At 45.1% G+C, this 27,065-nt stretch overlaps 2 protein-coding genes across 3 annotated transcripts; both read right to left on the bottom strand.

The window, feature by feature from the left end:
• Nucleotides 1-603: 603 nt before the first annotated feature.
• Nucleotides 604-5,402, bottom strand: LOC121627497 (tetraspanin-7-like). Its single transcript, XM_041966420.1, has 7 exons — nucleotides 5,322-5,402; nucleotides 2,093-2,281; nucleotides 1,712-1,786; nucleotides 1,517-1,612; nucleotides 1,054-1,209; nucleotides 785-868; nucleotides 604-672 (listed from the first exon to the last, which is right to left on the bottom strand). Exons 1-7 carry the CDS (start codon nucleotides 5,400-5,402, stop codon nucleotides 604-606), a joined length of 750 nt encoding a protein of 249 aa, XP_041822354.1.
• Nucleotides 5,403-6,253: 851 nt separating this feature from the next.
• xdh (xanthine dehydrogenase) lies at nucleotides 6,254-19,320 on the bottom strand. Of its 2 annotated transcripts, XM_041965985.1 has the most exons (35): nucleotides 19,185-19,320; nucleotides 18,347-18,404; nucleotides 17,437-17,533; nucleotides 17,108-17,216; nucleotides 16,789-16,915; nucleotides 16,612-16,673; nucleotides 16,219-16,299; nucleotides 16,062-16,142; nucleotides 15,633-15,777; nucleotides 15,452-15,544; nucleotides 14,940-15,091; nucleotides 14,225-14,318; nucleotides 13,397-13,506; nucleotides 13,135-13,319; nucleotides 12,893-13,055; nucleotides 12,696-12,785; nucleotides 12,451-12,620; nucleotides 12,244-12,370; nucleotides 12,040-12,159; nucleotides 11,813-11,909; nucleotides 11,609-11,733; nucleotides 11,151-11,284; nucleotides 10,977-11,064; nucleotides 10,695-10,781; nucleotides 10,418-10,609; nucleotides 10,195-10,340; nucleotides 9,970-10,051; nucleotides 9,793-9,888; nucleotides 9,040-9,243; nucleotides 8,631-8,683; nucleotides 8,440-8,554; nucleotides 7,571-7,636; nucleotides 7,279-7,467; nucleotides 7,020-7,187; nucleotides 6,254-6,797 (listed from the first exon to the last, which is right to left on the bottom strand). In XM_041965985.1, exons 1-35 carry the CDS (start codon nucleotides 19,266-19,268, stop codon nucleotides 6,747-6,749), a joined length of 4,041 nt encoding a protein of 1,346 aa, XP_041821919.1. In that variant the 5' UTR covers nucleotides 19,269-19,320; the 3' UTR covers nucleotides 6,254-6,746. The 2 variants fall into 2 exon arrangements, with proteins under 2 accessions (XP_041821919.1, XP_041821918.1); XM_041965984.1 differs by having other exon boundaries at nucleotides 12,040-12,370.
• Nucleotides 19,321-27,065: the final 7,745 nt, after the last annotated feature.

Here is a 27,065-nt window from a genome sequence, read left to right as displayed (position 1 = left end):
CTTGTTGCTCTACATGTTACCACCTTTGTGTTTATTTCCAGTGAACGGAAAAGAAAAGTGTCGCTTCCTGTTTTATTTCTCAGCACGGGATGTTTGACAGTTTTAACACACAGCTTCACTCTCACTGTATGAGAAATGTTTTTATTTCCACAAAGACGGAAACACAATCTCATCAACAAAATAAAAACAACAAGAACCGTTTCAGTCGGGCACCCAAGGGGCACCATGACACTATCCTCAATTTATTTCATATTCATGTTTAATTCTGTGCTATCTCTTGACTTGAACCCCACAGATTTTCACACAAAGGATGAGAGTTAATCCATCAGCTTCACGACAAAGCAAAGACAAACAGACGACAGGCAAAACGTTTGAGGAATTCAGCTGAAGAAGTCAAATAAATAAAGAGCGTCGACAGGTTGTGTTTGGGTTTATACAATATGCTCTGTGTGTGTGTGTGTCTCCCCAGGTTTCCATAGCGACGTGCATCCTCATCTCTTTTCTGTATAAGAAAGAAAGAAAAGACAAAAAACGAGCAGACGGCGGTGATGAACACGGATAAACTGTGTGTATGTTTGTGTCTGCGTGTATGTGTGTTACCTGTCAAACCATCTCGTACTGGTTGGCATTGATGAAGCGAGACAAACAGCAGGCCAGAGACGTCCCTATCACCTGACACAGACACAGAGGTTAGTATGATGTCATAGAAATGAGTCATCCTCAATTCCTGGAATCAAACCGAGCCAAACTGAAATGTGTATGTACTGTGGTAGTTGTGTTGTACCTGAGAGAAGGCGATGCCGAAGGTAACTCCAGCGATGATGCCCATGTTGCTCTCTATGAAGGACGTCACCAGCTCATAACAACCCTGCAGACACACACGGCCCATTCATTCATTCCTTTACTCATCCATATGCGCATTTAATAATGAATGTGTTTAATGTGAGTTTTTATTGTTGTTTGTCATGAATTTATCGCATCTACTCTTTATTGTGCATCAGACATGAGAAAATAAAGGATTTGGATCTCATATTATATGTGTGCGTTTCCGACCTGGTTGTGGACTTTGTGAGCAACCACCGCTGCGTCCCTCAGGTCGGCCGAGCTGCAGTCGGAGAAACTAACACAGCAGCTGGCAGGAATCCCACTGACCGGAAAGTAACCGCTGCTGAACCAGCTGGTGTAGTTATAAACTCCACAGCAGTGTAACTACAAGCACAGAGAGGAAATACATGACCTGCACGTCTTCATTTTAGAGCTAATGTTGTCTTGTTTGGGCTTTTATTACATTTAAAAGAAGGTTTGTTAGCAGCTAATAGTTTTATACCATCACACACATAAATCACTGTGTCATCAGCATATAAATGGATCTGTACAAAGAAACACATGCAAGAACATGAGAAGAAGAAAGAGAAGTGGCCCAAGTATAAATCCCTGTGGACTGTTGGCTAGCTATAGAAAGAATTTGAACTGTTTTAACCAAAAAAGAGAGAGAGAGAGGTAAAGAGACACTGACTCTGCGTTGAACACCGTCCACAGCCAGACTCCTGTCGTCTCGTCCGTCGTATCTCATCACTGCATCGCTGTACGTAGTGAGGAATGTCCCTTTAATCTAAACACACACACACACACACACACACACACACACAGTATGTCGTCAGTATGAACAGTGGATGTCTGCTGACGAATGCTGCGAGTTGTCTGAAATAACCTCGTGGCGAAAGACGAATCCAGAGATTCCAGCGATGAGTTCAGTCATGAAGACCAGAGACAGAAACACGGCGTACTACAGAGGGGTCAGAGGTCAGAGGTCAGGTCACAGAACAAGATTCAAAAATTGTACTTCCTAATTTTAAGATACTTCATGACAGCTTTAGTTACTCGTTACTTTGTGAATTACAAATTCATGATTTTTACACACAAAGCAAATGAAGAGTAGCCAACAGACGTCTCGCCGATGAATCAATAATCCATAATGAAATTAGTTTTTTAAATGAGTTCCACCTCAACCACTATTTTTAGTACTTTTACTGTAGTAAAGGATCTGAATACTTCCTCCATGACTGCTAATAACAACGTAACAGAGGCAGACCAGTTTTAGCATCCAGGGGCGCCCCCTGCAGGTCGCGAAGCAGCCGAACAGTCCAAACAGCACGATGGCGACTCCGGTGCCGGTGAGGACGTATGGGGCATTGGAGGGGGCGCTGGAGATCAGCAACATGTAGGGGCCCAACATGAACTTCCACCATAACCCCACCGACACAAGGACCACACCTGTCACCTGAGGGGGGAGGGGCTACAGGTCAGACTATCAGCCAATGAGGAAGCACTTATCTTTGATCTCCACCTTTACTTCAGTCTTTGAGTTTACTGAAGCAAAACAATGAGAAATTAACTGATATATATCGTGGGTACACGAATACAGTAAGTACATAGTTTAAAGTACATTAACTCAAGTTCTGTACTTCAGAATGAGTTCAAAGTACTTGCAACCTGCAAAGTAACTAAAGTTGTCAGATAATGTCGTGCAGTAAAAAGTACATTTGCCTGTGGAGTAAAGTTGCATGAAGGGGAAACGCCTCAGTGAAGTACAAGTACCTCAAATCATACTTCAGTACAGTTTTTAATTAAATGTGTGTGTATGTGTGTGTGTGTTGAGCAGTGACTCAGCATCACATGACCCTGTCATGTGCTCTGGCAGTAAAGTGACAAACTGACAAACAGACGAGAAGAGACGAGTCACGGCGGCGTCCTTACAACGCACAACCCAGAACACACAGTACTGCATCCACAGACGGAGTCAGTCAGTGTGCTGGGAGCAGCTGAAGTACCAGTACTCGTATCATCGGTGTCATGTTCGACTGAATATAAATTGATGTTAATTTACACATATTTGTACTGTAGAAAATCCTTCATTAAAAAGTGTTTATAGTGTTTAAAGCCAGTGGTGGAAAGTAACTGAGTACATTTACTCAAGTACGATACTTATGTACAATCTGTCTTCACTTACACTTCAGAGAAAATATGATTTTTTTTTGACTCCACTACAGTGATTTGACACTGAAGACATTAAACCTTACAGCCACATGAGGGACAGTATTTTTCATTAGTTCAATAATTCTCACATTAATGACTGTTGTTGCTGTTTTTTGGATCAAAACAGACATTTTTTCTCAGTTTCTGAACAGTTTACATTCTGGAGACAGAAAACAGTCTTCATGTGAACTCGTGTCAGACAGCGTTGATGTGGTGGATGAGGACGCCGGCTCAGGTTTGGTGTTGAGGGATGAAAGAGGACAAAGACGGGATGCTGGAGGGAGATGAATGAAGGAGGTGTTTGATTCGTCCTCCTGGACCCACCGGCCTGCTGCGCCTCTGTGAGCTCCTCAAACAGAGCAAAACACTCGACGTCTGGCGGCGCTCAGGAGACGATAAGAAACCCGACTGTCAACTCGGTTTGGTTTGATTTGGGATAAAAGATGTTTGTGGTTGTGTAGCAGAGGACAAACCAACTCTTTTATTTAATCCACTCTGTCGCCATAACAATGGAAGACAAATAAAAAAAACTTTAAATAAAAACATGTAAATGAAAGTAGAATAATTAAATATCAAAGTCATTACCACTTCAGTATAATCATTTCACAACACTTCCACGTGAGGTGTAAAGGATTTAAGAAAAACTAACATATAACAAGTCAGGAGGCAACAACCGGGACTAGACAAGAACCAGGACTAGACAGCAACCAGGACTACAAGGCAACCAGGACTAGACAAGAAGCGGGGCTAGACAACAAGCGGGGCTAGACAGCAACCAGGACTAGACAACAACCAGGACTAGACAGCAACCAGGACTAGACAACAACCAGGACTAGACAGCAACCAGGACTAGACAACAACCAGGACTAGACAGCAACCAGGACTACAAGGCAACCGGGACTACAAGGCAACCAGGACTAGACAAGAAGCAGGGCTAGACAACAAGCGGGGCTAGACAGCAACCAGGACTAGACAACAACCAGGACTAGACAGCAACCAGGACTAGACAACAACCAGGACTACAAGGCAACCAGGACTAGACAACAAGCGGGGCTAAGCAGCGACCAGGACTGGGTGGCAACAAGGACAATGCAGTAATCAGGAGCAGAACTAGGCAATAATCCAGTCTTGGCACCAACCAGAGCTGCGAAACTAATAGTGACTAGAAAATGGCCCGAAAAAAACACTGCATGGCTACAACCAGGTGTAGGAAACAATGGTAACTAGAAAACAAACCAGGGATCGACAGCAACCAGAGCTGGAAAGCAACCAAAACTGAGCAACAACCAGAACGAGGCAATAAAATAGTCTGTGCCTTTACCAGAGCTGGACCAGAGCAAACCCAGCACTATGCAACAACCAGTGCCAGGCAACAACTGGGGCTGGGCAACTACCAGGTGAACAAAAAGGCCAGAAAGCAACCAGGGAAAGGCGACAACTCTGACTGAAGAGCTGGAAGGGAAACAAAACGGCTGGAAAGCGACTGAGCGACAAGCAGCATGGGGCAACAATGTGGGCGAGGCGGCTGCAAGGGCTTCAAATGGCTCGAAAACACCCAGAGCCAGGGAGCAGGCCTGTCAGGCAACAACCAGGGCAAAGCAACAACGTGCATCAAAGAGGCAAAACAGGCAGCAACACAATTTCTGATCAGCTTATTAACATGACTGATATCATTCATTAGTGTGAGATCACTGATCATATTTCCTTCCTGTTGTTATATTCTCAGACCCTCATTATCGTCTGCGTGTCACAGCTCCAGCTTCCTCCTCCTCCTCATTCCTCAGTCCACATAATTACTGAGCCTCCTCCTCCTCTGACCTCCAGCTGCCCTCTGACCTCTCAGCACTTCGGTTAAAGAACTTTCCATCAGCTTCAACAGAATCTGTCATTTCATGTCAGTTTACTGCACTGTTCAGATAAAGTTTATGAAGGTTTAAGTATATGTAAAATGTTAAACTAAACACAGTACAAATATAAGAGAAGCTGCAGCTGCAGGAGAAAACTTTGTATCAAATTCAAACATGTTGAAAAATGCAAATTTGTATGAATTCACTCTGAAGAAAAACGACTTTATTTGACCTTGATGATAATGATGCATTTTTAGTATCATTATCCAGTAACGTGAAGAACATTTTAGGTCCTTTAATGTGCTTCAAAAAGCTTGGAAATCGCAAAAGACAGTAAAAAAAAAAAGGTGCCTCGCTCTAAAGCCCCCACACTGGCAACTGATTCTGACATGAATGTGATAGAAACAGTGAATCAGGTGAATGAAAGTGTTTTCTCACCCAGAAGATGAAGGAGTAGAGAAGCAGCAGCGTCTTCAGACAGAAGATCACCGGTTTGGTTTCCATCCTCCTGGGAGCCATAATCCTGAAAAGTGACTCTGCAGGACCAGCACCAGCTCTCTCTCTCTCTCCCCTCCTTTATCTCTGGGTCTCTTTCTCCCTCTCTCTCTGAAACTCCAAACAATTCAGGAAATCTTGTTGGCAGGAACTGAAGCAATTTCTGTCACAGAAATTGCATAAAAACGGTACAAAAATGAATGAAAATGGTCCAAAAATGGAACAAACGGAGAACAAAATTTAAAAAATGCTCAAAAATGGTTAAGAAAAAACCCCAAAATGTTGTAAAAACGTTTTATTCAGTCTTCTTCGGTTCATTTAGATGCCCCCAGGTGAGGTGTGAGCGCAGGTCATCCTGCAGCAGCAGCAGCAACATTTTAACAGCCTGAAAGGGACGTGCAGGACGCCGTGTGGAGGCGACGGTACAAACATGTGACCCTCATACTTCACACTCTGACCACACAATTAACATGGAGGTGATCCTCGGCGAGTCTGACCTGCGGTGACACCTCACTGTGAAGGTGCGGCACCACCGCCCATCCACCCGCCCGTGACTCTGCTGCATGGAGCTCGAGGGTTTTTAGAAAAGCCTGATTAAGCTGCAAGTTTCTGGCACTTTTCTTTCTCTTTGCTTTTATTCCAGTGTTCATTCTCCAGCTGCTGCCTTAAGTTTTTCTTATTTCCTCGACATTTCTAGAGTTTTAATAAAGCAGGGACTTGCGCAGCAGGAAGGACTTCACGCCCAACCTCAGTGATGGATTTATGGCTGCTGCCAGTCCAGACAGTTAAAGCTCAGCATGAGGCTGTTTGTGCAGATTTCTGTCAACTTTATTAACCTTGTTTAGCAGAAACAAACTGAGGCAAAGTCCATCAAATCATGCTTCCAAACGTTTTATTTCCATCACACAGTACAATAATTCCAATAATTGGCATCATATTTGTGTCTATAGTGTAGCACCAATCAATGTAAACAATTATTAAAGCTCTGATTGTTGAGCTGAAATAACAGCAGTAATATTTCTGATAGTAAATCTACATATGATTCATGGAACATTTTTTTTTTACAGTGTAAGATTGGAATCGTGTTTTTTATTCCCTGAGTGCTGAATGCAATGCCATGTAGCTTATTCACTGAGTGTAAACCAGCTAAGTTTTGGTTCTTCGAGTGTTCTGAGAACATAGAATATATTTATATATAGCTCACTATAGCTCCAACAATGCATCATGTTATGAAGGTCCTGATCCGGCCGTGTGGAACGATCCATGACTGTGTGCGTGTAGAAAATGGCTCATAATGCTTTTGTGGGTTTGTGGATTTGCAGATTCTTCAGAGACCATCGGCGGTCGTTTTCTCTCTGGCTGAATGTCCTAGACTTGCACAGACCATGGGGTAAAGGTGCCAGGTTCTGCAGGAGGACACTGCAACAGAAAAAAAGTCGGCATGTTCAAGCTTATAGAACGTGATGCAGAATGTCCATCGTGATTGCATAATGTGAGTTGTCGCCTCTCGGTTCCGGTGAAGGGACATTTTAATGTAAGTCAGTTTCAAACAGACGTCTAGCTTCATCTTTCAGGGCTAAATGTGACCAAGGTCACTTCACCCGCTGACCCTTCTGCTGATTTTTTAACAAGCTTTCGTACCAGTTTGGTGAACTGATCGCTGCAAGCATTGCGGATCCTCTCTGCGGAGGCGGGGCTGTCCAGCCTGAAGGGGCCGCTGATGCCCGACTCCGCCCGGGCGGCGCTGATGGCATCTTTGATGGCGAAGAACACTGACGCTGCCAGAAAGAGAGGAGGCTCGCCCACAGCCTGGAGAGAAACACACCAAACAGCTTAAAACAATCCCAAAATAAATCAGAGCATCTCTGATGAAAGTGTCGGGAGCAGCATCTGGCGTTACCTTGGAGGCGAAGATGGCCTTGTCATTCGGTGCATCGCGGAGCAGCGAGACGGTAAGCTGGGTGGGAATGTCACCGAAGGCCGGGATCTTATAAGAACCAGGACCCCGAGTGAGGAGGACGCCCTGGGGCGAATAATGAAGCTCCTCCAGGGTGAAGAGACCCAGACCCTGCATGAACGCCCCCTCCACCTGAAGAGAGAACATTTTGACCTGAGGGAGGCGCTAGAGGGAAGAGATTCACACAGATGCCTTGCGGTGAGTTAAAGTTTTCCAGACTGAGTCGTGGACTCACCTGTCCGATGTCGATAGCTGGGTTGAGGCTGTGACCGACATCCATCACTATGGTGGTACTCAGGTTCTACAACACAAACATAATTTAAATGAATGAATCCTACATAATATCGAAAGACTGCAGAAAAAATGAGCCGAGATTGAACTCACTGAATTTCTTAACTGAAATCTACCGACACCTTTGTGGGGGCTATTTTCCTTTATCTCTGTACATTTTGGCAAACGTGCACAATGAAAAGTCAGGCAGTCATTAGCTGCTAGTAGTTCCTGTTTGTAGTGTAACACAGTGGTCCCCAACCTTTTCTGTACCATGGCCCAGTTTAACGTCTGACAATATTTTCACGGCCCAGTCTAAAGGTGTAGCAGATAAAAACAAAATAAAATGATAAGATCTGCATTAAAAACTGTGGTATTTTCTCTTTAATATCCACTTTAAAATCCACTTTTTAATCATGTCCAGAGGACCTGGCTGCAGACTGGCACTGTCAGGCACCACCTGTTTTTCAAATTATGTGAAAAAACAAAATAATGGAAATTATTTTTTCTTTCTGTGCGGCCCAGTACCAAATGACCCACGGCCCACGGGTGGGGGATCAATGGTGTAACAGTCAAAATAAAAGATTTGGAGGTCTTCAAAAGCTGACTGTGACTGAGGAAAGGCCTGGTTTTCAGAGGGGATAGTAACCTACAAGATGGTATCGTCAGCATAGAGGTGTATTATTATTCTTCAAGTTGAGAGTAGATAACTAATGTTGATCCTTGTGGGACCCCTTTATCAACAGTGGCTTGATTGAAAACCAGCAGCAGCAGTTTTGAATGTTTAATTAACCATTTTTTGTTTTCATTTTCATTCCAGCTGAACTTTCACACCTTGTGAGCTCCGGTCAGACAGTCGATCTCCACCTCTGAACAGGCCACTCCGTAGCTGAAGTAGTTGAACGCTCGGCCCGAGTTCGTGTCGAAGTCATAACCGAGATCTGGCGTCCTGACAGGAAACAGGAAACTGTGAAACTCTGTCCTGAACTTTATTCATCAACCAGAGACTCACTCATTGAACTCACTTGTAAAAGCCGTTTGCACTGAGGTTTACTCTGTCGAAATATGCTGCTATCACCTGAAACACACACAGAAATACACTCAGTGCAGCCATAAAAGGTTTCTCCTCATTTTGATGAATTAATCAAACATATGAAAAACCAAACTACTGCTATGAAATACTAAGTGTTTACTACATTCAACATTTCCATTATAACACAATTGAGCCATAATTTTCTACCTTAGTGAGTGAAACAGACGACAAATTAATCTAATTACGACAAAGTCACCATAATTATGAAAGTGATCTGGACTGAGCAGGTGATTATGGGATTTTGCTACTTTAGCATTAGCTCAGCCACTATTAGAAAACTCACTGCTATAAAGAGAAATTAAAGTACTGCTACGGCATATAGTCTTAATACTCCTGCCTACCCAGTCCTCCCATGATCCTTTGGGGTTCTTGGTCTTATACGGTTCCAGACGTTTCACAAGGATCTCACAGGCCTTCTGCACGGCGGCTCCGTTGAGGTCTGAGGAGGCGGAGGCGGCGGTGGCGCTGGTGTTGGGGACCGTGTTGGTGCTCGTCTCTGAGATGTGGATCTTTGAACAGGGGATACCCAGAACCCTGCTGGCAACCTGGACACACAGACATAGTTTGTTCATACTTCATAAGCTTAAGTACAGCATTCGTTAGCTTACGTACGGCGTCGGGGTTCCCCAGGGCTCAATGTTAAGCCCTTTAGTGTTTAGTGACATGCATTTAGCATGTATGTACATTTTAATTAATGTTGCTAAATGTCAATATTGATTAACATGCTAAATAATTGTTCCTGTCGCAGGAATGAATCAGTCTTGCACACGGGGCCGTATTTTTAAAAAAATTCTTTCAATAAAATATGATTGCAGATTTTTGGGCATCTCCAACAATACTAAGACAAATGTCGAGAGTTTCAAAAATGAAGCCTCTCTCAGCCAATCAGTAGCCACGACAGCTGAATGTTGAAGCTCATGCTTAATCCGCACTTCTTCAAATGCTAAGCTATACGTAATAAATGCTATTTATACTGATCAGAAACCAACAGTTGTACGAGAGGCAGGAAATCACCAAAAAAAAAAAAAAACATTTACAATTTTAAAAAAGTTTAAATCAGTGATCTTAAAATCAAATCAGTTCAGCTCAGGCACCTGGATCATCTTGGTGTGGAGGCCCTGTCCCATCTCTGTCCCCCCGTGGGTCAACAGCACCGATCCGTCTGTGTAGATATGAACCAGAGCTCCGGCCTGCAGACACAAAGAGACATGAGCTCATGGACATCCACAATCATAAAAACCCAAAATGTTCTATAAACCATCCAGCCTGACCTGGTTGAGGAAGACGGCAGTGAAGCTGATGCCAAACTTGGTTGGGACGATAGCGAGGCCACGTTTGGTCCACCGGTTCTTCCTGACAGAAAAAGGAGACAGAGTTCATTTCAACCAGCAGCTTCACTTGTTTGGACTGTTTTCTTTTTCATGAGCAGAACTCAAAACTCTCAAAAGCTTCTTTTGAGATCACTTCGTGCCGAGTTGAAGGACAGCTGTTTTCACCTGTTGTAGAGGTCGATGGCGGCTCGGCGTTCCTGGTATCTGGAGCGTGACAGGCACTCGTCCCAGCAGCGGTCCAGGGTAAACTGATGCAGGATCTGGTTGTAGGGTGTTGACTCCCCTTCCACATACAGGTTCAACCGACGCACCTGCAGGAGGACAGAGTCACTGATTGGACACTGCTCATCCACCAGAATTTCCATCATATCTGACTACACCTACGTACTTCCTCGGCTGGCCTGCCCAGAATCTGAGCCACGTCGGCAATCCAGTTCTCAGCAACCAGCATGCCTTGCGGCCCTCCGAAGCCCCTGAAGGCCGTGTTGGACGTCAGGTTGGTGCGGCACAGGAAACCGCGGCCCCGTACATTCGCAATGCTGTATGAGTTCTCCATGTGGAAAAGGGCCCGTTCCAAGACCTTGACGAATGGACACAGGTGATCAGCATCAGCACATCATCAGCAAATACTGCGAGAAAGAAATGTTATTAGTGATGACACATACCGACAGAGAGAGGTCCATGGAGTTCCCAGTGTTGCTGTAGTACGACACATCCAGAGCCACGACCTTACCGCTGTTTAGAAAACCCACCTGGAGGAAGAGAAGAAGAAAAGGCAGAAGAAGAAGAAATGACAATAAACAAAACAATAGTGCAAACCTAAAGCGAGTCATAGTGCTGCTGTTGGTATTTTGGTACTTCTTAAATAAGTTACCACCTCCTTCTCCAGCTACTCCTGCTATTACTGCTGCTGAACCCTCCCTCTCCAGCAGGGGGCATCCTCCTACCTTGTATTTTCCATAGAAAGGGTGTCTCCCTCCAGTGATCAGCATGTCCTCGTCTCTGTCCAACATACACCTCACAGGCCTCTTCAGCCTGACACAAGAGCGCAGAAAACAATTAGACATTTGCCTCTCATTTCAAAATAAAAGCATCTAATCAAAGACGATTTTCAGACTTACTTGTTTGCTGCCACGGCAACCACAGTGGACAATATGGTGGTCCGGCTCTCTTTCCCTCCGAAGCCTCCACCCATCCTCTTCACCCGCACCACCACCCTGTTAGCGGGGACGCCCAGTGCCTTCGCCACCAGAGACTGACAGAAAAACACAGTAACAGATGCAGTAAATACAGTACAAGTATGTGCAGTATCTGCAGTATTAGAAGTGTTGTTATTAGATGATTCAATAGAATCACTATTAGATGCAGTAAAATGAGTCATCGAAGCTTTGGATGCAGTTGATGTAGTGATTAGACCCTCTGTAGACCAGACGGGGCCCTAACGTTTTCCCTGGAGGGACAAAACTGAACCTTCATGTTGGGCCCTGAGCTGAAACAAACACCTGTTGTATTAGGATGCAAAATGATACTCAACCTGTGTTCTTGCTGAATTGTCACAGGTGTTTTGAAGTATTATCACCTGTGTTTTGGTGGCAGACTGAGTAGAAACGAAGAGCTCCATCTCTCCATCTTCTTCTTGGGGAACAGCCAGAGTGATGTTTGTCTCCAGGTAGAAATGCTCCTGACCCCCGATGTGCATCTCACCTGTCAACCATCAATCAATAATCAATACCTGGTGATGAGCTGGAATCAGGGGGGAATTCACACACACAGACAGACCTACCCTCCAGGATGTGGTCGGCCTGTTTAAATCCCGCCTCCAGGTCTCCCATCTCGATGGTTCTGATTGGCTGATAGAAGGACTGGGCAGCAATGGCTTCCTGTCAAACCAGCAACAGATTTATTTTCAGTTTTTGAAGTCAAGTTTCTATTTCTAATTAGCAACGTGTTTTTACACTCAAATATGGACACAGGTGTTGTCAAGAGAGGGCCAGGTGTTGCTGGTCTCACCTGGATGGTGATGATCGGCTGCAGCTCTTCATACTGGATCCTGACAGCTTTGGCGGCTCTTTGAGCGTGAAGCTGAGTGTCGGCCACCACAGCGCCAATGATGTGACCCACACAGGTCACCTGCAGACAGGAGGGAAACATCATCAACATGGTCATGAACCTGACAGAGTCACCCGATTGGTCAGACAAGAACAAAAAACACACCTGGTGGTGAGCAAAGACGGTCTCGTCGTATTCGATTGGTCCGGTTGCGTTACTGCCAGGGATGTCATCAGCGAACACACAGCAGACGACGCCGGGCAGACACTCTGCTGCTGAGGTGTCTATAGAGCTGTGACACACACCTGTGTTAGACAGGACAGGTGTGTATGTTGTGCAGCTGTGTGTGTGTTGCACAGGTGTGAGTCTTACAGGATGTTAGCGTGTGCTTTGGTGCTGGTAACGAGCGCCAGGTAGAGCTCGTTCTCATACAGCGGTATGTCGTCGCAGTAAACCGCCTCGCCAGTCGCCTGCTTCAGAGCGGACAGGTGCATCATGGGACGACCCACCATGTCTTCCTGGCTCCTCTCCTTCGGCACCACCTGGAGGACACGAGACATTAACACACCTGGACACTACAATAATATAATTTACAGATGTAAAGGGTGTGTGTTTACCTGGTAGACCTGAACACTGGACGGAGTCTCTTGATGGTAAATCTCTGTAGCGCTCAGACAGTCTGACCCGACCTCCTCCACATTCACACCCTTACGAATAAAACATCAAAACACAACAAATTCAGTAAATGTTGAGGGGGGGGCAGCAGTCCTGGACCCAGAGAGATCAGATGAATGTCTGGAGTAAAATATGTGACCTGCTCTCTGAGCTTCTGCAGCACCGTCAGGTAGAACTTGTAGAAGAGGCTGAGGGTCAAAGTTCGCCGGTATGTCACCATGCCGCCCGGCACAGAGGGGTCGAGGGTCATCTCCTCAGCCAATGAGGAGCAGGCTACCTGCAAAAGCTCCTCCCCCCACCGCCTGGATGACATTAAGAGCGTTACTTTCCGTCCTTTCGTCCTTTCTTTGATTCTTACGTTCAGATATAATCAGTGTTTACCTCCCCAGCAGTCTGCTCGCGGTCTTCTTCGCCAGCACCGTGGTCGGCGCCATGCCGCCGTAGCTCAGCCTCAAGTCCTCCACAATGTCTGTCTGAGGAGTGAAGGTGACGCTCATCGCCGTAGTGACAGTGCTGATGTCATCCTCACGGCGTGGCGACTGTTTGAAGGCGGAGACGAACTGAGTCTGAGAAGAAAACGCAGAAACGGCAGCGTCAGAGTCTGCACAGCTGATCCTGATGCCGCGGCTGTGGTCCTGTTTACCTTCTTGCTGTATGGAATCTCTATGGACAGCAGGACTTCCTGCGGCCGCAGAATCGTCCTCCTGTAACCTGTGAAGAAGGCGTCGTCCATCTGAACCACACGGCTGCCATCTGACACACAGACAGAGATAAAAGGTCAAAGGTCAGAACATGTCCAATGCCTGTTGTGTTTACAAGCTATTAAGAAACCTGTAACATCAGAAACATTAATAACTCAGATTTAGTCATTGTATGTAATGTAGCCTTTAAGTGCTGTGGAATATATGAAAACTAGTCGTAAGTAAAGTGGTAAATATGACAAGAGAAGCATGCAGGGCAACCATGAACGCAACATGTTTTTAAAAGGCTCATTATGTTTTTTGACTGTTTTCAGAAGTTTATGTTACACAAGCTCTGACACAAACATTTCTAATGAAGGTCCACTCAGCACTTCAGATTAAAGGTTGCTTTAACGCCTCCTGACTATGGAGGTGCAAGTAAACACACCATGACGTGTTTACTCAGATAGTTTTCTCCAAACTCTCGTACAGAGTCGTGACTTTAACTTCATGACTGTTCACACTGCCATTAAAGTTTGACTAAAGAAGTTGAGTTGTGGTTTGAATGTTTTAAAGGGTTTAAAGGACAAAACTGATCCACAGTGACCGTGTGAGTGTGTGTGTGTGTGTGTGTGTGCATGTTCAGTAGTTCTTTTATCTGTGAACTCTGATCTCAGCAAAAAAATAAACACTGCTGAAACAGATTCCTAGAAGATCACAAGAATAAATAAGTACTCTGCGTGTAGGTATGTGTGTGTGTGTGTGTGTGTGTGTGTGTGTGTGTGTGTTACCCTTGTCTATCAGTGTGAGTTTGCAGCCTGCTGCCATGAAAACAGGGTTGAGGTCTGATATTGGGCTGGCCGTCATGATATTTCCACCAACAGCCTAGCCACGAAAAAAAACAGCATTTTATGACTCAGGAAACACAACACAATGTAAATTTATGGCACACTGATGTTTTTATGGACCCAAACACTCTCGTTTGTTGCCTTTCTGACCGGCACCCTGAACCATCCACTGGGCCTGTCTACCTCCTGGTAAAACCCTGTAACCTCAGGACTTCTGAACAATCAGCTGGTCTGTGTTTTTAACCCTAACCTGAACTACCCACAGGAGGAAATCCTCCAACACTAATACCAGTGCTCACCAATTGTATTTGCTGGTGATTTTCCACTTTTCTAGGCCTTTGAACTCCCCACCAACACGTTTTCTGTGCAGATGCTCCAGAAATCAATATCCTTAAACTGCCCTCTGGCTCAGAGTATGTCCTGGGTAATCCCTCTGCTATTCTGTACATTTCCTGGAAATGTTGTGTGTCTACCTGGGAAAGCCCTGCTCTCCATCATATTTTCAGATTTCTTGTGCATATTTGAGAAAATTTCCCAATATAACTGAACTAACTGAACCCCTTAGTAAGAAAAACGTCAAAATCAATTGAATTTGAATTTGACCAATGAGAATTGTGCCTTTAACCTTGTTATTGCTAATAAACCGTGTGCGGCTCACCGCTACGTTGCGTATCTGCAGTCCAGCAAACCAGCGCAGCTGTTCCAGGACGGCGAGGAAGACTTCAGTCTGATGAGGAGGAAGAGTCGCCACCGCCTGCTTCAGCACCGCCCCCATGTGGCTGAGAGTGCACGCTGCACCAAACACGATGCCTGCACACAGAAACAATTACAAGTGATTATTCTGCATTTTAGCCATGCTAGCATAGCAGCTTGATCTCACGCCGCATTGGCTTGATTACATGCTAACGGTACGCAACGCTAAGAGAAGTGCTGATGCTAATGCTAATGCTGGTTCTTCTACCTGACCCGAACTCAGGTTTGAGTCAGGATCAGGTCTCAGTTTTTGGCCAGTGCAGAAATACATCTCCAGTTTCCAGCAGCTGAAATCAAAAACTGACCAAATAAAACACAATAAAAGTTAAGCTGAAGTAAATCAGAGCCTCAAACAAACAATAGAAATACAAAGATTTACTGCTCAGATGCAGTTTTAGTATCAGTATCAGTACTCACCCCCCTCAGTGTGAGTCACTGTGTTCAGTTCAGGAATGAAGGCTGGAGCTAAGATGACGGGGTACACCATGTTCTTAAACTTCACCTCAATACCTAAAAGCACACACAGCGAGTGAGTGAGCAGGTGAATGAATGAATGAATGAACTAATGGATGCATGTGTTTGTGAGAGACAGACTGACCCACTTCAGTGTTTCCCACCACCACTCGGGCGTCTGGATGTTCCCATTTCAGACGCAGGAACTCGTCCAGGCTGTCGGGCTGCAGCCACACAGCTCTGTCGCCACGGAAACGCAGCGAGGCCGACTTCTGAGCTTTGGTGAGAGACTAGAGGGGAAAAAGAGAAAAGTCATGCTTCAAGTCTGAGAACTACAGTTCCCATAATGCTTTGGGGGATGTAACAGGACATATGTGGTGTTGCCATGGAGTCAGTGAGTTAGCTATGGGCTACGTCTTTTTTAGCAAATTGTGTCTATTAAAAGGCTGCAGAGGCTCGCAGCTCACATGGGGTCTTTGCCTCGCATCTAAAACAAAACTCTATATTCTTTTGTATGCTGATGACGTCCTGGTTTATATGAGATGATGCTGTGTGTCTGTGTTTTAGTGTTTACCATGAGTTCAGGAGGGAAGATGACCTCCTGTGTGGGGTCAAAGGGCGCAAAGTCTGCTGCATTAAATAGAGGCGAGGCCTCCTGCACAAAACAGACAGTTTAGAGTCAGAACCATTCAGCGTGTTGGTTTGAAAACACTTCATACAGTCAGACTTACGTCAGCGTCTTCCTCTGAGCTTTTCTCAGAGGCCATACAGCAGCCGTTCTTCCGCCCCTCGCCACCACAGCATCCGCCTTCCTGCAAGAAAAAACACATGAGGTTACTGCTGGATTTCTGTACATATCACATTTCTTCAACGTCATGTCAAACCTGGTTTCCCAGCTACATTTCTTCACGTCATCAAGTTTGCTTTTCATGTCAGCATATGCAGGATGAAGACCTCAGACAGAGGAAGCACTGCTGCTGTCTCCTTGCTCACAAGGTTGTGATTAAACAGGATGATTACTGATTACTTCATTACTGATCGCTGCAATTACAGGTTAAGCGTTTTCCGTGTAACCTGACTTCTTGTGTGCAGGGAAACATCCTGATTGTGTGTGAGTATCTCACCACAGTGAAAGTCTTGAATCCCTCCAGTATCGGCCTGTATCCGGTGCAACGACACAGATTTCCTGAAAAAAAAAAAGAAAAATCTCAGTGTCGTTCGGACATATTACATGTAATATATAGTATTATACGCTATAGTTCCATATCCAATGATCAATTCTAATCAATGTCTGACAGTACCGTGGAAGGCCTCCTCCACGTCGGCCATCTTGGGTGTGGCGTTGTTCCTCAGCAGCGCGTACATGGACATGACGATCCCCGGAGTACAGAAGCCACACTGCGAGCCGTGAGCCCTCGCTATTCGCTCCTGAAGAGGAAATATGACAACAACCCATTTTTTATATGCAAACAATGAATGAAATGACACAGCTACATTATACCATGATAATATGTCTGATGTCCTGTCTGCTGCCCTCTAGTGGCCAAAAAATCTACTAATCCAGCACGTGAAAGATGATGAACACAGTTTCTTTGAGAGTTTCGTGTGTGTGCCTTTTACCTGCACAGGATGGAGTTTTCTCGCCACGCTGCCGATACCCTCCACGGTCGTCACGGCGACCAGGTGTAGCGAGCACACGGGGGCGAGGCAGGCGTTGACGGCGAAGTGACCGGACCGGAGTTAAAGACTTCACCCGCTCACAGTTTGTTTGTCACGTGCGAAATCAGTTTGCTACCATGAGACGCTTCAGATGTCAGATGAGAGCACATGACTGCAGCTGACGGGACGGTTCATCATCATCATCACACACACACACACACACACACACACACACACACACAGACACACACACACTATACATTCAGACAGCACACTTAGTTTAAGGATACAGCAGCTGTTGAGTGTGTGTTTGGTATCTGGACAACATGACAGTGCAGGCTCCACAGCCACCCTCAGCACAGCCCAGCTTAGTTCCTGTTAAACCCACTGAACACACACACACACACACACACACACACACATACACACATACACACACACACAAACACACACCATCCAGGCACATTCAAAACTCGGTGAGTTTACTGAACCATTGATGGCGACACGAGATCGTCATCAGGCCAGTCATGCTGTCAGAAACGCTCTGACCTCCAGACTGTGAAAGACTGAAGTGACTGTTCTCACTGTGAATGAGTGAATGAAAGGATGTCCTCAGCCGACGAGGCTGCTCTGAGCTCTTCAGGAGGAAGGTCCTCCTGTCCCTGTCTTCCCATGTCAATTATTTGTACTGTCTTTGTGCCATTGTGTCCTCTGGGATGGGTTGTAACCAAACATAATTTCATTGCTCTTGGAAACTTGCGTAATGACAATAAATGATTCCTGATTCCTGATTCCTGATTCCTGACCTGTTTTATGGCCCCTCAACCGTCTTCAACAAGCCCAGTGGACTCTCTGACCTCCTCAAGGACTTAAATCAGGGCTTGATATCAAACGAAAAGTTTGACTTCTTTACAGCTATGTTTACATTGACTTTGACCTGCTGATTGTTATCTCAGAGCTGGTTACTGACCTCACACAATCACACATCCTGTTGTGTTTTTGTGGGACAGCCAATACACCAAACTCCATGTCAAAAAACAGCGATTTAACACACAGAAACAGCGGGAATGTTCTTACTTCTGACACCTGGTGAATGTCACAAAGGAAATGCTCAACAAGGACCAATTCAACAATGCAAGCACAATAATTACCAGAAAGCGTGCACATCGTGTGTGTGTGTGTGTGAGAGAGAGAGCCTACATTTCCTCCTAAGATATGTCAGCAGGGTCATCTCAGGATCTGCATTTCTCTCAACAATCTGCAGCACAAAGAAATGCAAATCTGAAAATTAATCAATGACCTCCGTGGATACCTGAGTCTCAGTGGAAACCTGAATTTATTTCATCCAGGTTTGAAGTTAATCATCAGCAGAACCTGTCGCTGCTACAGGAACAACACAAGAGGTAAAAATCTGATGAATTACATTAAATTCTATGAAACTCACGACAGAAAAACACAGACAAGATATAAGAGCTGAAATTATTAGTCGGGTCATCCATTTGTTGATAGCCAGAGAAGCAATACATAACAGTTTGGATTATTGATTAATCTTTAAAGACGTTGCACAAACACGACTGGTTCACCCTCAGAGGATGTTACAAAAAGTGAAATCACACTGAAAAGGTTGGACAATGATGTTTTGTGGCATTTTTTGTGGCACCTTATATTTTATAATCATATCTACATCTACTGTTTCGACCACACAAAGAGGATTACAGGTTAATGATATTCATTATATAGTCTGTTACTATGGAAATATTTACATTAGAAAATCAATATATTGAAATATAAAGTCAGGATTGAGTACAATAATCAGGTCTGTGCAGGATTAAGAGAATTATTACAAAATGCAATATTCTGCTAGTGTTATGAGCGTTTATATTCATATCTGTTTTGGCAGATTTGCGGATTTTAAGACTTAAATTTGACCTCAGCTTTAAAGCAAATAAACAGAAAATGAATAATTCAGTATTGTCTCAGATGCACAGAACTTCATTTAAAATGTGTCTAATTTAAATTGGACAGGCGCTTCTTTTACCTTCTTCCCGTTAACGAAGAAGATGAGCTCGTCAGACCCGGACCCGGTCTCGGACCCGGTCTCGGTAACGTTCATCCCCCTCATGCTGTCGGTGCTCTGCGTCCTCTCCTCGGTCTCTGGCTGACTTCAATGATCCGGACCGCCGCTGCACACGGGGTGAACCTTCCGCTGGGAGGTGTGTCCTGCATGGATCCGGACTATGAAACTGCCCCTCCTCCCCAAAAACACCGCGATCCAGCAACCCCACCGAGGCCGAACATCATGGTGCATTCAGGTGCTAAGAAATCACCCGCAGGTGTCCCACTTTTTATTAAAGTTTGATTAATTTTCTGTCACTTGAAGAATGAAGTTCTTGAATGACCAAGGACTGACCTGCAGTGCTAGACATGACCTTTGACCCCAGATAAACAGCAGTCATTACACTATTCTTTAGGTTAATTATTCACAGGTGGTTTGTACCTGCAGGTCAAAGGTCACCCAACATATTCCCAGCTGATTGATATGTCTGTATGTTTTATGTCACACATCAGATGCTGGCTCTTCTGTCAGCTCCACTCTCTCCTGATGAGGTTTTTAATTAGAATGGTTTCTTAAACAGGAGCCGAAGAGACTTTAGAAACTATAATTATCACTTATAACAGTAATGATACAATTATGAACAGTCATATAATGACAGAGATAATTTAATAAAACATATATATAATCAAAAAATAAAAGGTAAATGTACTAAAAATAATTTGTGATAATATAATTAAATATCAACAATGGTAATGATGAAATGTCATAAAAAATAAAAGTAATAACATGCTAAGTAGTAATTATTACAAAAATTACAATAAAACAATAAAATGGACTGAAATATGATATGTGGCGAGAGACGGGTGTGATGAAGTATAAGAGTTTCTGATCAGATTGTACACTAAACTAAACTAAACTAAACAACGCCACCTGGGGAATTTCACCCCAGGAAGTAAGTTTCAACCAAGTTCACCTTTAAGGCACGCAGTTCGTTTTACTCAAGGCAGAAGACACGTTTCTGTTCAAACAGAAATGTTCTTTATTTTAACAAATCAATTTAAAACACCACTCACACGGGGACAAATCAACCGGGGGAACTAATTTAAAGCTGAGGCTTACCGGGCTGTGTGGGCTACTGACTGATGCAGAGACTCCCCAACCAAAAATATAATCACCCAGGCACACGTGACAGTCACACACAGCACACACTCAGTGAGGAGACCCAGAACCCAGGGAAGCACAGCACATGAGAAGGGGGGGACCCCGCCACCAGGTTACCACCACCACCACCGGACCTCAGCAACTAAAGAGGAAAACAAAAGGAAATTAGTGGGGTCATAACAAAATGAACAGAAATATCCAAAACTTATATACAAATCAGAAACTAAACAATCCAAACTCCCAACCACAAATGAAAGAAATCAAGACAAATACTGAAAGAACAGCCCTCTGCCCAACCAAAATATCAAAACCAAAGAAATTAGATAACCAATTAAGCAAACAGGCAGAGAAACTGAATAAAGTAACTAATGAGAACAAAAAAGAATGAAATAAACAAATGTGGAGAGGATCTAACCCCACTATTCAGTCACTTCATTAAAATAAGTGCATTAAATGCCAATTAAAACTTTGGTGCAGAGCAAAAGCAGGAAAAGCAAAACTGAAAGCATCGCACCAAAAGCAACACATAAAACAAGGAAACCAGCAGCAGCGGTACGACAAAGCAGCAGCAGCCCCCTGTAGATGTGTCCCTTTAAACCCCCTGCAAAGGTCCGATCCGGAAGTGACATCACCGTCAGGAGCAGCAATGAGAACTGGCCGGGAGGGATGACCCCTTTTATAGGAGGGTGCGCCTCTAGTGGTTGCCTGTGGTGTTGCCAATTAGGCAGGCTCACCCACAGGTCTCTATCCTGCCACATTCTACCCCTCCTCCTTGCATCGTCGCCCCGTCAATGGACGAATCGATGCCAGCATCAGTCACTTACTCCAAGCCGCATTTGACACAACCGCAGGAGGAGCAACAGCCTCCTGTCTAACTGACTGCGGGAGATGGTGGGGATTAGGATGGTGACCGGTGACACAGGCACGCTGGTCGCGGGTGGGGACAGCTACAGTATACTTGCTAAAAACATCTGTCATCACCAAGATGTTTTCCATGCCGTTCTGAGCAGGCTCAAGACAGGTGTAATCAACTGCCAGGATCTCATTTGAGCGTGATGTCAACAGATGCCCCAAAAAGCTGCGAGCTGTTGGGTGGACATCCTTTGCAACCTGACACCACTGAGCAACAGCAGAGGACATGCCAGGCCAATAACACCTGACCCGCAGGAGAGCCAGCGTTCGCTCCACTCCCTGATGGCCATGTTCCTGGTGAGCTGAGTCAAAACCTCATCGGTCAGTGCCATTGGTAGCAATAGCTGCAGCACAGCTTCACCACCGTCTGAACGAAACACTTGTCTTCTCAATGAGGCGGTCCCACTGCCGGAGCAGAGCCAGCACAGGTGGCGACAACTGGACGTTGCCTTCTCCTCCAAAACCTCAACAGCTCCTCAATAACGGGGTCAGCCTGCTGAAGAGCATGAATGTCAGAAGGACTGTGTAGTGGTAAGGCAGAAATTGCATTTAGGTTGGAATGACAGTACCTGAGAGCATAGCTCCCACATCCTGAGGGCCAGGTGGGTGCTGGCCGGTACTTGGAAGTCGAATGCAGTGGAAACACCATCACCAGAAATAACATGGCCCAAGTAACGCACCTCCTGCTCTCCTGCTGTAAGAAGGAGCATTTGCTGAGCTTGGCCTTGAGGCCTTCATGTTGGAGTCTGCTTAGCACAACCTCCAGTCTCTCCAAGTGTTGCTCCACAGTTAACGAAAATACAACAATGTCATCCAGATGCAACAACAGGGACACTGTTGATCTCCAAAAATGCGCTGCATTAGCCTCTGAAAGGTGCTAGGGGTGCTACAAAGACCAAAGGGCATCCTGTTCCATTCAAACAAGCTAAATGGCATACAGAAAGCAGTCTTCGGTCGGTCTGTCTCAGTCACCGGTACCTGGTTGTAGCCACTAGCCAGGTCCAGAGTCAAAAACCAGCGGGCACCAGACAATGCGTCTAAAGACTCCTCTATGCGTGGCAAAGGGAAGGCGTCCTTTCTGGTTTTGCTGTTCAACTGTCTGTAATCGACACACATGCGGAGGCTACCGTCCTTTTTCCTAACTATCACAATTGGAGACACATCGGGACTGCTACTCTCTCGAATGACCTGCGAAGACAACAGCTGGTTGATGTGTCCTTTCACTGCCTCATATTCAGAGGGGGGAATGCACCGACAGCGCTGGCGAACGGGAGCATCATCAACCAGGGGAATGTCATGAGAGATCGGGTTGGTGCAGCCCAAGTCTCCATCGTGAGCTGAAAAGACAGGGGTGTACTGCCTAAGCAGGGACCGCACCTGACCCTGCTTCTCAGATGACAATGAGGACAGGTCTATGTCGTCCACCTGCTGCTGCACTGTGGGGAAAACAGTGTGAGACGAGACAGTGGCCACCCCTGACGGAACCTCGGTGACACCGGATGGAAGGCTGATGACATTTACCGTGTCTAATGTGCCGACAACAGTGCGGGGGTACAATAGCACATCTGTTGAACCCACACTGACGACTGGTATGTATGCGGTTCCCCTGCTTACTCGAACCAGAGCAGGGGACGCAAGCAGACCAGCAGGCAACCCGGAGTCCAATGGTTCAAACAGTACAGTGGACTCTGAAAACACCTCAGAACACGTGGCTGCCATGATCTTCATGACACCAACAGGAATGCGCCAAGCTTTCTTACCCCTGACTTTTACCTTCCCTGGACTGTCTTGTGAGGCCTTAGTGCTCGCACGATGGCACTGCTGCAGTGCCTGCACAACAGGCTCTGGGGACCCACAGACACAGGGCTGGGAAAACAAAGCTGCGCCATGCTGCCCAAACAGTTCTTGGTAGCACTTGCGGATGATGTGCATCCCCAAAACGCCAGGCACCTGTGAAGGCACACCACCAGGGGGGTCCCTCACAACCAACACTCCACAGTGTGACATCATCTTGCCGCAAAGATGTACCTCTAGCTCCAGATAGCCAATATAAGGGATCTCCAGGCCATCTAGGTGATCGAATATGAAAAACGCCTGATCAGACCGGGATAAATGTGGGGCCCTCATGCATGCCTGTATTTCTTCAACCCACTCACCCAACCCTATGGGACCCTTCCTATCTCGGGGCACGAAAACTAGTCTCTCTGTTACAGGGACACTAACAGTGGAGGGGGCAGTAGGTGGGGCAGATGAAGTGGATGGAACAGCACTAGGGTCAACCTGTTCACGTCGCAAACGCTCATTGTCAGCTTTTAACTGGGCAACCATATCCTTGAGTTCCTGCAACTCAGTCTCCATTACTACAGCAAAACTTAAGAGGCTAATAAGTATGCTTGGATATACGGCTGACAAGCGAAGTGTGTGGAAGGGTTCTCACCAAAACTGCAAGAGACGACGGGGAACCACTGCTGCTTTGTCTCCTTGAACACCACTGCTCCAAGGTGCCTACAAGAAAAACATTGTTAGGGCACAGAGAAAAAAAAAAGACAAACACAAAACAAAACAAAGGAGGAACACGTGTCTCTGCTGTTAAATGAGTAAATCCTGCTGACAACGGCAGATTGTGGCGAGAGACAGGTGTGGTGAAGTATAAGCGTTTCTGATCAGATTGTACACTAAACTAAACTAAACAACGCAAACAAAGAAATGTTCTTTATTTTAACAAATTAATTTAAAACACTAAACACTTAGAATTAGAGGATCTAACCCCACTATTCAGTCACTTCATTAAAATAAGTGCAATAACATAGTAATAACGTGATAAATGTAAGTGGTAATAGCATCTAAATGTAACAGAAAACAGTAATAACATAATGAATGTATTATAAGAATAATGCAACAATCATTAATCAAGAGGATTAATCACTGAATAAAAATGGTGACAAAATAATTTGTGAAATAATGAACAGATTAAATGACCTTCTGACCTGGTAGCCAGAAGCTGACAGAGCCTCTCTGCTGCTCATGACTCCACATTCGTGTTGGCTCACTCGGACATTCACATGATTTCCACGACTAAATCCATTTCAGAGGGGGCTTCCAGAGACAGAGTGAACCGGAACATTACCATCAAACCATCGTCCAGCCAGGCCTGGAGGTCACGCTGGGATGTGTTCATGGCACTGCGTCTTTTTCTGACTCATATTTCCTGATCTGACACCTCTGTGGTCGAGCTTCAGTTCAGTCTGTTAATCGAACGTTTTCTGGAAGCAGAAAGTCAGATTCTCATTGATTTTAATTACTGACACCAAAATGTGACACTAACTGTTGGTATTTTTGTTGAAAAACTAGATTTTTGAGTTAACAGTCCTGTAGACTGCAGGAAAAGTCCATTTAAAGTGTAAAATTCTGCTTTTTGTCAGGGGCCGAAAGATGAAACTTATCTCTGAGAAAGTTAAACCTGCTAACAGCTGATGACCCAGTAGTGTCTCTCTCACACACACACACACACACACACTGCACAGCTGTGTAAAGAGCTGCAGGCTAATAATCCTCTCAGCACACGCTCTCTGTCAGTGAGATTTAATCTTAAAGATTTTGAATGGAGTCTGGTGGACAGACCGAGTTCAGCTCAAACATCAGCTGCATGCAGATGAGTGATAATCTGACTCTGAAACTATCATTAATCATCAGCACGATCATTACTAATCATTTATACAACATTTTAAAGATGCTTAAAATGAAAAAGAATAGTTCTATAATAATCTTTTAAATCTATAAGATTCTGAGAGATTTTGAGATAATAAAATCATTTCTCAGAATCCTGAAAAGGGTCAAAACTCGAATGTAGACGCTGATCCAGTTTCAGAGGAACATTCTTCCTGTCAGTTCTTTTTCTGAATGTTGAACAATAAAGTTTTCAAATTTTGGAGCAAAAACAAAACAAGTTCATTTGAAAGCAACATTATAACCAAATAAGAACATTCCAGGAATGCGTTCAAATGCTGCTGGGAAAACTCAACGTCAAGGACTTCCACATCACACTCTGCTGGAAGCAGAAATGAACCACAGAGTTAGACGAGCTTATAGTTTAGAGATACTCATGAGCTTAATTACTACATCACCTCAGCCATCACCGTTTCAGACAACATGTGTTCGTATTTTATGATTCAGTTGGAGTTTTATTCTAGAAATGTGAAATAAATAAAATGTTTCTACATGACAAACATCAGAAAATGACATTAAATCACGTGGTTCATGTTTCTGTCTCTTTGTCTTCTTAAAATGTCTTCACAAAATGAATAAAAAAAGGTTTCTGCACAAGATGCGACACAAGCTACTGCAGGTGTGACAGCCTGTGAGGGCGGGGCATGCAGGTGGACGTCACAGAACAGACTCCAGGGTTCTGTGATGCAGGTCAGACCGGGACAAATCCGGCGCATCGTGTCCACAGTGAATGGAGACGGCAGACGATGCAAACGTCCCTCTGCTTGCACAGTGGACAAGCAAAACAAGGACATCTGTGTCATCTCATTTGACGATAAGTCAAGAATGTGACTGTTCAAGGTGATCGGCATCACACGCGTCTCTTATCAGCTGGTGTCAGCTGTCCTGGTCTGACAGGCTGACCGGGAGCCAAATCCATCACAGACCTTCATATCTGATATTTCCACTTCTGTGTTTGTAGGAGAGGTCTTTACCTGAGGCACCGAGGCCCAAACCAGGATCCTGAAAGGTTTAGTTTCATACAGTTATCCAAAGTGGATCTGAGAAGACCGACTGCGATCGGAAAGTGCAGACCCTCAGTGCTGTGTGTGTGTGTGTGTGTGTGTGTGTGTGTGTGTGTGTGTGTGAAATACCACAGATGTCAAAATAGAAATGCTAACACTAGTAGCCATGGCTACGAGTGAGCGATCGCTGTTAAAGTCAAAGTTATCTCCACGATGCTTCGATGCAACAAAACTGCAAAGTTGATTCTTAAGGAGTTGCATTTTGTCATCCGTTACCATGACAGCAAGCCGAAATAACGAGTCTCAGTCAGCGAGAGCGGAGGAACAGAAAACCTGGTTGGCCAGATGCTTGTTAATAGCGATCAGGTGTGATATTGAGTTTGTGTCTACTGGTTCAGGTCTGGCATTTCTCGCTTCTGGGTTCCAGGTTTCAATTAATAGAAGCGTCCGGTTCGGTTCTGGGTGGTACATTCACAGCCTTTTTGGGTTTGAGCACAAAGCTTTGGGTCCCGTGAGAACCTCTGGTTTGTAGTGCTGTAGCGCCGGGTTGGGTGACGTCCACAGTGAGACATCACGATGGACCATCATGTCTTTGTTTTGAGGCTGAGTTTGTCTTTTGGGCTACTCCTCTAAAGGTGACATAGTCCATTCACAGCCCATCCTCACCTGACGGCCCCCTTTTTATTGACCATTTCTGCCCTCGGCAGAAGACGAGCACAACAAGGACATCTGTGTCATCTCATCTGATGATAAATCAAGAATGTGACTGTTCATGATGAACTGCATGTGACTCCCATCACACACATCTCTTATCAGCTGGTTCGTGTCCTGGTCTGTCCTGGCTTTCTGCCCCCAGGACTCCTCAGACCAACAGACAACAAATCCATCACAGACCATGCTTCTGCTTATGGTTCCTCTGTGTTTGTAATGCTGTGTTCCCTCAATGCATCACAATATTCACACTGTGGAAAGTTTTTATCAACCAAACGCAAAAGTAATCATGCGCACTGGCAAAATGAATAAAAGCTCATGCACACACAAACGTTCTGGTCGATTTCTT

Source organism: Chelmon rostratus, chromosome 24, assembly GCF_017976325.1.
Source record: "Chelmon rostratus isolate fCheRos1 chromosome 24, fCheRos1.pri, whole genome shotgun sequence".
In the NCBI taxonomy this organism is placed as follows: domain Eukaryota; kingdom Metazoa; phylum Chordata; class Actinopteri; order Chaetodontiformes; family Chaetodontidae; genus Chelmon; species Chelmon rostratus.
Note: the sequence above shows the minus strand (reverse complement) of the source record. Positions and strands in the feature narration are given on the sequence as shown.